Source organism: Poecilia formosa, unplaced genomic scaffold (genome assembly GCF_000485575.1).
Source record: "Poecilia formosa unplaced genomic scaffold, Poecilia_formosa-5.1.2 Scaffold15, whole genome shotgun sequence".
Classification (NCBI taxonomy): Eukaryota; Metazoa; Chordata; class Actinopteri; order Cyprinodontiformes; family Poeciliidae; genus Poecilia; species Poecilia formosa.
Genome location: NW_006799954.1, coordinates 969,884 through 982,348, shown reverse-complemented (window position 1 = coordinate 982,348; position 12,465 = coordinate 969,884). Strand labels below are relative to the sequence as shown.

Sequence of the window (12,465 nt, the reverse complement as noted above, 5' to 3'; positions counted from 1 at the left end):
CATTTCCAAAAACAATGATCACTTTATAATTTTACAGTTTACTGTATCCAATGTAGTCTTACAGCGGCCGTGTACTTTGTCATCTGTGTTCACCTCACTTTATGCTAAAATAAGTTTTCATTAATTGTGTAATTATCTGTGATGTTTAAGCCATTGATGCTGCAAATTAGATCCACTACGAGCTGATAGTTTCTTTTTTTTTTTGCCAACTCTGAGTTTCTTGTTTCCATCTACTCAGGTTACAGATTACCCCATGAAGGAGAAATTGAAGTTGGAGGTTTTTAACATTTATTCACTAGAGAGTTAAGGAGTCAATGAACAGCCTGTTTGAAGTGATACATTAATTATAAGGTTAAAAATGCTTTAGTTTTGACGGTGGCGTAGAGGTATTTAAATAAAAACTTTCACTGAAGTTTCATATTAACACATTTGTCTTTGCAGAGGTTACTGGTTTCTGTAATACTGTAAGAAATGAACAACAAGCTGAGAAATGTGTTTTGGTTGCCTGTGTTAGTCTACCGTTAAAATATATCAACATATATCCTTTTAAAGTGTTCTTTTCTTCGTTACTTGAATCCTTTTCTATCTAAACCGTTATCTAAACCCTTGACAGCGTTGTTGTCTTTATTATTGCCTAAAGCTAGCTTGACCTTTATTCAGCTACTTAGAGCCTCGAGCTTTGCTCCTTGTGATGCATGGAGAATCAATGGGATGCTTTTTAAAAGTAAAATCAGTAGCAGTAACCAAGCAAACAATCCAGTAAACAAAACAGTTGTAGGGACAGTTATAAAACAAGAGATAGTTTACTTCAACCTAACAAACAGAGACAAATAAATACATTTTTATGTTTAAATGTTTGCTTTTAGGTTATTCAAAAAAAAAATTCTTTTTTTTAACTAGGTATTTAGAGGTATTAAACTGATTAATAATGGTATTAAAAAACCTTTTGTGATTTTAAAAACATCCAATGCAGATCAATTTGTAAAATTTCATAACTAATATTTCTTGTAGACTCCAGTTCTGAGTAGGTCAGATAAAGTCTATGTTGTGCTACTAACAGGCCTTCACAATTGTATTGCAGTTATGTGGTTATTTTTACATCAGATTGTGCAACGTGCCATAATTATTGCAAAGTTTGCGATTCAATAGCTGTTGGCTAAAATATAATTTTAAAATATAATGGAATCTCACTGAAATAGATCTTCACATCTGGCACAGATTACAGTCCAAGAGAGTGCTGAAAGCACACACGAGAGAGACCGAAGGGAGGAAAATGTGGATTTATTGTGACCAATATCAATATATACTTTTTGTACTCATGATTTTCACATATAATGGAGCCCAAGAGTTGTGCTAATCCTGTTGTTTATATGTATTTATCTTTACTTTTTTGCCTGTTCAAGAAATTGTTGAACACATTTTTCATTTAAATTTATTTTAATAACTGGAGAAATTGGCAAAATGAAAAATTATAGATCCATGGAGTTCTACACTGTGTGTAAAGAAACAATAGACTTTGAGACTCCTTTGATTGAATGCAGATCACAAATAATTCTTCATGGTTCAGTTGCTGAAATAACACATTCTTATGCAGTTTTGTGTGTTAATAATACACCTACTAGTGTTGAGAGGTAAGGCGGGTTTCTTGGACAAAAGATTGGAAACTTTGGGAATGGGTTCTTAGGCACACACAACAGCCATGTTGTATTTTAAATGGGAGCGTGCTGTTCTAGCTGAGCCTGCTGGGTTCAGGCCGTCAAACATGGAGGGGCCATTTAAGTTTCACAACAGTGGATTTTGCTCTGTCATCACAGCAGATTAAATGGATCAGTCAGGAGTTTTTGTTTTCCATTTTTTAGATGATGTTTGGTCTTGGTGGTCTATATTTCTTAAACTTGAGCAGCCTATGTTTTGGTAATTAAGAGCAGCAAGCTGTATTTATTTTTCTGCTGTCAAAACCCAAATTAGTAAGTAATTGCTTGTGATGGTTGGTGCAGCAAAGTAATTATAATTTGCACTTATTCCTTCAAGGTTTTCCCTAAACATTAAACTGTTTAATTTTCCAAAAAAGGAGAAAACTAAACTTAAAAAATATATATATACAGATTTTCTTTTTGCTTAGTAGCAAAATTGATCAAATCTTGATGTCCACACAGCATTAGCCGTTGTTCATCTAGCTCTAAATATCCTGCTGTGTTGTAGGGTGTGGTCTGCAAGAGTCTCTGAGGCTGTGCTGTCTGTAAATTCATTTATTCTGCATTATCAGCTAAAAGACCACTGGAGATTCTTAAAGAATATCTCTATATGACTAAACCAAGTCTTTAATACCTTCATAATCTCACACAGTGGGGAGTTAGATAATATTCAGTTTTTTTCTGCACAGTCACTGCCTTTGTCCGGCCTCCTGGGCTCAGCCCTGCCCCTCTGCTCTCTGTTGACAGCCCACTCATCACATTCACATGGCCCACTGGCCCACACATAGACTGCAGGCCTCCTCTGTGAAGCCTGTCTACGTTTGAACAAAAGGTACATTGTTTTTATGGGAGCATTGTCCAAGACTTGTGTCCTGCTTAGTTGGGTGAACCTCTTTGTTAGAATGTTTTATTACAATTTCAAACTAAATGAATTTAGCTACACTTTGAAGATAGGCGGTACCAGTAAAGCGGGTAATGTCTCATCTGAGTCTCTGATATCCCCAATTACTGAAGACTAGCTCACTTTCTATTCAGGACATGTAATGGGGAGGTGCAGCGAGGCTTAGACTAAACCTTATTTTGCAGACGGTCAAATTAATGGTTATAAATACAGTGTCATTGTTGGGACTTGCACTACTTCCTGAAGGGTGACATCATCTGGGAGGTCACTCCTGGTGTTGCCCAGTGGAGTTTTGACTCTAAACCTCCTTCAGAGTACAGGAAACGATAACAAAATGAGAGCATCTGTCATTCAGTGGAGGATTCTGCACTACCCACAAAGCTGTATTTATGCAGAAACACTGATTAAGCATAACATTATGACCACCAGGCTAATGGTAACGGCTTTGGCGAGCACATCACACATGTTCAGTTGGCATGAGATATGAGTATTTGGTGGACAAGTGAACATCTCAAACTCATTGTTTGGCTCCTGGAGGCGTTCCTGAGCCAATTTGTGCTTTGTGCTAGTGCAAATAATCCTGCTGAGTGAGACCTCAGCCGTCAGGGGCCAGCATGACCGCTTTCTCACTTTGCAGCCTCGCAACCAACAAACTGCGATCCTCTGTGTATTATAACGCCTAAACAACTTAGCTCTTGTCATACTCAGTCAAATTCTTAACCCTTCCCTTTCTTCCCCAACAGGTCAACTGTGAGAACAGGTTAACCACCTGTTTTCTAACATATCTCTCCCACTAAAGGGAGCAAACATAAAGAAATTATTAGTCAAATGTCACAATGTCATTCCATAATGTAGTTAGATTGACCTTGGTTTGCACAAGCGGTGGATCAGGTTAAACAAAGAATGAACATATAAAATCTATGTGTTTATTGTAATTGCTGATCATAATATACCTCAGTTCTGACTGGAAACAGTGAATGCAGGACAATAAATACTTTGATCGGTTGCTTATTTTTTTCTCAGTAATTTTACAATAGCGACCTGAACTGGTTCTATTTAACTGTTCTCTCCAAGATATCCACTATATTTACCTTTAAAAAGGTTAGATGTTCTGATCTTGCAGAATACAACACTACTGTATCCCTGTGATGTTGTATAGAAGGTTATATAAACTATGCCTGCACTGCAGTCCCATCCAGTTGCATCATATCAATGCCCGAGAATGATGCATGCTCGCTGTTGTATTTGTACGCTGTCATGGTGATGGGAAGACCAGTATGACTGAGCCTCATACCACAGCTCTGTTTAGCTCCTCTTACATGAGATCATCTTGTGAGTCTCCGTCCCTCCCCTGACTCATGCTCTGCAGCCTTCCCTCTCCCTCTCCGGCACCACCTCCTTTCTCTGTCCAGAGAGACTGACAAACTGACTTCCTTTCTTTATTTTTATGATAGATGACCAACAAATGAGTTCATGCATTTATTTTTGTCACTGCTAAATTAGGAAGTTTGTTTTGAGAAGTATGTGAGATTTTTTTTCTTTTACTTGGATTTAAAACCTAAATCTGGACGAAAACATCAAACAGATTAAACAAATGCTGTTCTGGCACATTATGAATGAACTTATTGTTGCAGCCGTGTGGAATTGGGGTCCTACTGGTGCTTTTGGCTTAGTAGGATAAAAATGACAGAAATGTGAATAAGCTGTTGTCTTCATTTGACTTTCAACATGGTTTATGTCTGTAGGTTCCAAAATGAGTTTGAACTTGAGATTGTACTCTGACTTTAAAAGTCAGGCTTCCAAATATTTCTGTGAGGAATGCCAACATTTAAAAAAAAAAATCACACAATTTGAACTCCCCATTGTAAATCTTGAAAGGCTGCCTGGAAGGAGTAAGTCTTTGTTATGTTTACTTATCACCTAAATGAGAGTATTTTAGTTTAAAATGGCATGTTCACATCTGCACATATAAGGGTTAATGATGGCTTTGTGTTGGTACTCGTGTGTGTTGGTCAGACAGCCGTGTTTATTGTATCCTTCCAATCCTACATTTATCCTTTAAAACTTATTTTTGAACTTCAGGCAATATTTATGCTTTAAATAGAGTATTTACAGTCATTATTGGACACTGTAAAGTTTTTTTTCTTATCTTTTGTCTCCAGCAATGGAAAAAAACAAACAAACAAAAAAAAAAAACAGATACTCCCTTGGCTGCTTTGAATACTGACAACCTGTTTCAATTACAGAGCTGTTCCAGTCACATAGTTGTGATGCTGCCCTACCTTTTTGAGAAGACTGCAGTTTCTCACTCACAAGGAATGTCAGAAATGTATCGACAAGTATCTCACCATCACCATCAGTCTTGTGCTTGTTGTTAAAAGTTCAACAGAAATACTTTTTGTCTTTTTTTGCCACTTTTAAAAATGTGATGAAGTAGCCATATGGTGAAAGTCAGAATGTGTTTGCTGGTTACAGGTACCAAAGTGTATGTAGGTTCATATAAGATGTGAGAGAGTTTGCCGATTGGACCAGGGTTTTATTCTGCAGTTTAAAAGATTAGATAAGGGCGTTCTCCCACCTCCTCGTACCAGTGCTACATAAAGCCAGTTGTTCATCCATCTTCTCTTGGTTCCTTAAAAGACAAATTTGGTCAGCTCATACAGTAGAAAATGGCTGAATTATTTTTTTTAAATTGTCCAGCACAATAGTTCTTTCAAATATTTGTAGGTTTTCATTATTTAAACACAACATATTCATTTGATTACAGATTTGGGCTCAATAATGCTTGGCGAATCTTTGTCCTTATCCTTGACATTAACGTAAAAAGCTTTAGTTTAGTCTGTATGTTTTTACTTCCCTGTAATACAAGGTCAAGAGGATTATGGAGGCTGGATTTTGATTGCACTGACTTTTGGATTCAGTTCTGCTCAGACTGTGAGGATTTTTAACACAGAGATGCCAAGTGGTGTTAAAAAGACATCCGTTTATCTTCTATCCTATTTAAACAAGCCTGCACACACTTGCGTTCTGCAGGTTTAGAGTACAACACATGAAACATTTATAATTGTATTAAGCTTTATGATAGTGTGAATAGTCTGTAATCATGGTTCAAAACAGGCTTTCAACCCTTTTTTCTCCTTTCAGTTATACAAGCATGACTCTCCTTCAGTTTTCCATAGTGCACATTAGGAAATGAAGGATGTCACCTAAGTGGCAGAGATTATGTGGCTTGCAGTTGGAGGGCCAGCATAGTTTAGGGTTGTGGTTATTTATAGCCATGCACATGTGCTTTTGCTACAAATAAGTGTCTGAGGCAGCCAGTTTGAATGCTGTGGTGGTCTCTCAGGAGGGGCTGTATCTGCATTGACTATCAGCAGCAAATATTCAGCCAAATATGAGATACGATATGTATATGCAATAGCTTGGATAAAGCTGTCTCCTGCAACATTTTGTGTTGGTTATCATTATGAGCACTTCCATAGTAGTGTGTTTCCCCCTTGCTTTAGCAAAAAACACCCACAACATCCATTCCACTTGACCCCTGAAGGTGTGTTGTGTTACCAGGTGCCAAGTTGTTAGCAGCAGGTTTCTTAATGTCTCATAAGTGGTGAGGTCAGCCATCATATGTGGCTGTAGTCCTCAATCAACCATTTGCTGCACCATTTTCTGCCCAAAGGGAGTACCTTTTCCCTATCCACTGCCAGTAGAACCAACAATGGGCTTGTGATCATCACAGCTGAACCACAGAGCAATGGAAGATGTTGACCTAATTTATTTACATCATGTGTGCTGCTTATCTGGTCAAAACATGGCATCAGAATTTGCTACGGCAAGAAAGCAAACTGGCAGAAACAGTGTGATGCTTTGGGTGATGATGTTCTGCTTGGAAACCTTGGTTTATGCCATCTATGGAGATATCCCTTGACATGTACCACCATTCTAAGCGTTGTTGGAGGTCATGTACTAATATTGTGAAAAAAATTGTGATTTCAATGTAAGCGATACAAAATGAATGATATCTTTAAGACACTAATTGTATTCAGTGTCGATATTTCACTTTGGCACAGAGTTTTGCACAAATGCGTCGCAAACAAACAGATACTTAGCCTCTCCCTTTCAACTGAACACAGATTTGCTGATGATCAAACCGTGTGCCTCTAAGTTAAACACCAAACATGACAAGTTCTTCCAGAGAAGAAGAAAATTTGCGATCCTCTTTGGTCAAAAGGCAAAAGCAAAAGTGTAGTTTGCGGGCATTTTGCCTATGAGGGAGACAGACAGGAAAAGGCGAAGGATGTTGATAAGCTCTTAAATAATCAGTGCAGCAGTGTTGGCCACAAAGAAGTCTGTAGTGGTACTAGACTTCTTTGTGGGCAACAGTCTGTAGTGGTATTAGTACCACTACAGACTTGGTAAATTATGTTAAAAAACCCACACTGTAAAGATAATTAGGAGTTAAAAAAGGACAGTAATTATGATGGATGGCACAAGTTAATGTTTGTTTGGAGGTTGGTGGCCTCTCGACAGCCCCGTTATGGCTTTGACCTTTTACGGGTGGCAACTATGAAGTGGGGAAGGGGTAAAACAACCTTCATCCTTTCATTACTGCACTGTTAAGTATTTAAGGGATTCAGGGTTGGAATTTTGTCTTAAAACTGTTTTAGCTATTTTTTTTAAAGACCCACACCAAAGCTGACAAAGATAAACCAAAAATGTGTCCGAATCTATGTGAACAGCCAAACTTTTTAAAGAAATACTTGATAACACTTGATACTGTGGTGAAAATGGTATCAAGTGTTAAGTATTTTTCTTACTATGGGCATTGAGTTTGAAATCATAGTGCTGTTACAACTCTATCATACACAGCCTTTCAAGAAAGGCATATTCCTTGGTGGTAGTAAGATTATTTTGGCTTTAAGCAAAAAATTATTTGAGGATCACAACAATGAGTTTTTAAGTGACGACTAAAACCGAAATTTTCCTCTGATTTTAAAACAATTGACCATGTGTTACAAACAAGTTTGATATGCTTGACATTTGTTTTTGAGATGGAGTGGGAGTCTGGTAACAACATAGCACATGTCCATAGGTAAAAAAAAAAAAAAAAGAAAAAAAAAAGCTTCTCGAAAGGAAATTGTTTCTTATTATGTTAAAGCAAGACATCTTGGTCACTTATAAAACTGCTAGTTGTAAACGTCTGATTTGTGGAGTGATTATAACAATTTTATCTTGAAATATCTCTTAAAACACAAATATTGTGAAGCCACACCTCTACTACCTTTAATTGTTTTTCTTTTTTTGCTTCTTTTTTATTGGGGACCTTTATTTAGCTTTTGAAGTTCAATTTTTGTTTTAATTTAGTTGTTTTGCGTTTTATGCTGAGCCTTTACATTGAGGCTGATATTGATATTCAAAAGCTTTGATTGCTGCTGAAACTCAATAGAAATTAAATGGAATTTTGCTCGAAAGGTGTAATGTTTGCTGAAAAAAGCAAAATAATGGAAGCTTTGACAGTTAACAACTGAATTGAAGCAAACTTCTTTAACTGATCCAATCAGTTGAGAGAAACACTGGGTGAGCAGCTAAGTACCAAATTGTTTGCTCACTGATTTTGTAAGATTGGATAACTATAATGTGTGTGATAAAGGTGCTGAGGTTGTGTAATAATAGATAATTATGGGAATGATCACATTACTTCTCACCTTGGCACTGTTTGGTATCATATCTTTGTTGTTATATTGATATAGTCCCCATTCTGTTCACTTCATGGCCAAACATCAAATGACCTTTATTCATTTGGAGAACTACCAAGGATCCTGCTTTTTATTCTTAGAAAATCCTCCAGAGGGCACCACAATATAAATCTTCCATGAATATTTTTCTTGGAGGCGCAGGTCAGCTCTTCTTAATTTTTTCTGGTCCACAATATATTGCATTCAGACATTCAGGGTAGAAATAATAATAATAATAATAATAATTATTATTATTATTACTGTTATGCTATCTCATACCAGCTGATGTTTCTGTTTTTGCCATGAATCTATCAGAGTGTGTGTTCACGTGTGCGTGTGTGTGTGTGTTATCAGTGAACTGTCAACATATGAAGCATGGTAATCATTACTGTCTCTCTCCTTGATGGTTTCTTTTTCTGACCTGACCTTTGATCTGAGCTGGGCAGTTTCCTGGAATACGGAAGCAACTTGTCTATGTTATTTCCTTTTTTGGATGAATTTTAATGTAATGCAGTGTATGACTCGGTGTCCCTCTTCAGTCTGAGCAGCTTTCCCCATCTGTGGTTCAACTACACGATGATGTAAGGATCAGAGATGACACAGCAGAACTGCTGAATGTCTGGCATTTTCCTTAGATATCTTATATTTTCTTGAGCTTTAGCAATTTTTGCTATTTTGTTGGTGATGTTGCTATCTAACCCTCAGTTTAATTGACTTTATTGTAACATAAAATTTAAATCAGATTTAATTTATTTGTTATTAAAATCAAATAAGCATCATAACTTATAAGTCTAAAGTATCTTATCTGAAGATTAATCTAATGCTTTCACTTAAAAAGAAGAGTAGATTTATTTTTAGGGATATCAACTGATTAAAAATATTTAATTGCGATTAATGCATGTGAGGGCCAAAAAGTACGGAATCCTGTGCCTTAAAAAAATGAACAGTAGTAAAATGAATTTGCCTTAACTCATGATTAACAACCCTGATTTTTACATTCTTAAAAAAATGGTAACCATCTCAAAGTTTTTTACAGGTTAGAGAGATACAAAAGGACATGTATTACTAGTCAGTATCTGCTTATTGTTAGACTCAAGTACAGTAAATTAGGTTTGATATTGTGGCAGAAAAAAAAAAAATTCCACCACACCATACATCAGACATTATTTTACTCCTAAATTGTACTATTGGTAGACAAATTAGAATCAGAGTTGTTTTCTTTTAAGGATTTAGATGATTATGACCCTAAATTTAAGAAAAACGTGTTTCACAGATGTGCAGAGGAAAGTTACTTTTGCTGTTCTAAAAGCCTAATGTTAATTTTGAGGAAAAAAGTGTCTGGAGAGGGAAAAAGGTTGAAGCTCCAGGTTTGGTTCCACAACTTTTGGGGAATCAAACATGTGCGGTTTTTTTTTTTTTGTTTTTTTTGTCCATCGTTCTGCCACCTTAACCCCCCTCCGCTTCAACAGTGGATCAATCTGCTATTGCACACTAGCTGTTTCTATTACAACAGCTAGTGTGGCTGGAGCCTCATGGTTCTGGTTGTCTAGGATGTCCGGAAGCGTTTCTCTTTGGATTTGGAATCGGGTCATTTAAGGTTAAACGCAAAAAAAATTATATCTTATAGAATAAAAATTATATCTTATAGAATATTTGATTATTTGATTGGCAGGAAAGTATACTCTACTTAAAGATGAAATATTACAGTGAGAATAATGTGACACTAAAATATTTCATCTCCTGCTTGATATTTTTTATCCAGAATAATTGTCGCACCACTCCACTTTCCAATTCCCAGTGCCTCTTACTCATAGACTATTTTTAGATGAACTAAATGGAAAAATCTGTGGAGGATAGACTAACAGTACACTTAGAGCACCCTTGTCATTATGGAAATACATTTTCTGGGGTTTATGACCATTTTGAAGGATTTTCTATGTGAAGGTAGCTTTTTCAATTCGAATTTGAATGGTCCAATGAAAACTACAATAATTTCCGCAGCTTAACACAAAAATTTCTAACATTTACTAAAAGTTGCCATCAATTTATAAAAATCTTTGGCTCAACAAAGCATTTGGTCCATTTTTAAAAGCAATCGTTTGTTAGAAATGAACACTGGATTTTAAAAAATAAATCTTATCATCTGTTTTGGTTGTTTTCATATCTTATCATGCAGGTTGCTGACTTGTGTTTACCTGAATGTTTTTAGATGACTGCAATGATTAACAGAAAACACAAACAACTGCACCAGACAGCTAATTTTGTTTAATCCTTTGTTTTCTTGCCTAAAAATAAATGATTTAATTCGATATATATTCATGTTTGTCTATAATTAAGCAATAAGGCTGTCTTCTGTCGTAATTGCACTTTTAAATTAGTCATAATATGGCGAGTTGAAATCATCCTGGCATTGAAAACGGATGCTTTCGTAAAAACTTTCTTTCCTCACTGCCTTCATGAGTTGCTGCTAGATAAACACCAAACCGCATGGAAACTCAAAATAGCAAGTAGCCATGGAAAACCTGACAGGACTCGCTCTGGATCCTTGATGAGAGAGGGAGTTGCAGCTCCCTCAGAGGCTGTTAGGCAGAAAGGGAAGCTTGGAGAGACTAAAACAGCTTCTCTGGTCGTTCATTTACGCGGCATTCGTCTAACTGGACTGCTATCCTGTTGTCTGCTGGTCGGAAGCTGCCACACAGGATGAAGTACCTGCTTGAAACTGAAAGGGATCACAGAGCACATCTGGTAACTCTCATGTGCTGCATGGGTCAGTACTTATGTTACAGTTTTCTTAAGTGATTGGATCCGTCAGTGTTTGCTCACTAATGGTTTCTCTGATTTGCCTGGGTAAAACTTAAATGTAATCTGCCGTGGAGACTTATAAAGTCTCCCGCTGGTCGTGTTGTTAGGGTTCAGGAAATATTTCTCAGAGACCGCTGACGATGGTGGTAGTTGTGGGACAAGCGTGAGCTGGCTGACAGATGTTGCCTTTATTAATATCGGCATGTACACGTGTTTTTTTTTCTTTGCTTCTTTTTTTTTTTGTTTTTGTTTTTGCATTCACTAAAGATTACTCTGAGGAGAGTGTATGCAAACATGTAAGCACTGGAATGAGTCACATTGCTGTGGTGTCTAGCCAGGACTTGGCGTTTGCACGAACGAAATAGATACTTGAATTTGAAGATACCAGTTTATGTTTTTCCTAAAATGCCCGTGCTTTTACAGTGGTGTTGTCACTGTCACAGGGTGATGTCAGTCTGGTTGGTATGGCGATGCAAACAACAAATAAAGCATTGTGGTGCTTTTGACAGCTTGTAGCTGAGAGTGATTTCATCTTAGCCTCTGGGAAATCACGACCTTCATTTGTGTTACGGTAACACTTTCCCATCCTCAAAAGTTCCAGCGTTGCTTCATGTCTTCTTTTTTTTTCTGCATCAATCGTTTATATTTTTTTAATTTGAATTGTGGTAATTTGTTTTTGGTTTTTTCAAGAATATGTTCTGTCTTTTTATTAACTATTGTTTTGTTACAAATGTTAGAAAGAAAGGGATTGATTATGGTGATAGAATTATTTGCACAGTGACTTGCAATTTATCCTACTTTAACTTTTTCACAAACTGAACATTTAGTATATATCCAAAGACTTTTAATGATAAACTAATAGAGTCTATAGAAGATTGTTAGAAGACCTTGGTGAACAAACAGCATAATTTGGAGCAGGGGAAGACACTGTACAGGTCAGGAAATAAAGTTGTGGATAAATTCAGATTTAGCTTATAAAACGACATCAGAAGCTTTAACCATTTCATAGATCACTGTTCAATCCATCATACAAAAAATAATCAACTTTGACATGACTGCAAACCTACCAAGAAATGACTGTTAATATTAGACCTCTAATACCAAAGCTCAGATGGGCATTATGTATTGACAGGATTTTGGGTGTGAACTTCACAAATTTGGCTTAGCGATGTACGGTATACAGCAAAGATGTGGAAGAAGGTGATTTAGTAAACAACTGTCCTGAACTCACTGTCCTCAACATGAAACATGGCGGCGACAGCATCATGCTGTGGGGAGGCTTTTCTTCAGCAGCAACATGGCTGCTGGTCACAGTTTAAGTGAAATGCATAAAGCA

General features: G+C 36.7%; 1 protein-coding gene across 19 annotated transcripts in view; it reads left to right on the top strand.

The window, feature by feature from the left end:
* Positions 1-12,465, top strand: part of dst (dystonin) — a 114,053-nt gene that overhangs the window by 11,659 nt on the left and 89,929 nt on the right. The window contains exon 1 of one of the 19 annotated variants that reach the window (XM_016668411.1): positions 10,953-11,094. The exons of the other annotated variants lie outside the window; for them this stretch is intronic. Within the exon in view, the coding sequence (XP_016523897.1) occupies positions 11,028-11,094 (67 nt within the window). The 5' untranslated portion in view covers positions 10,953-11,027. Of the gene's footprint in view, positions 1-10,952; positions 11,095-12,465 lie in introns of those variants that run through there. 19 annotated transcript variants of the gene reach the window in all.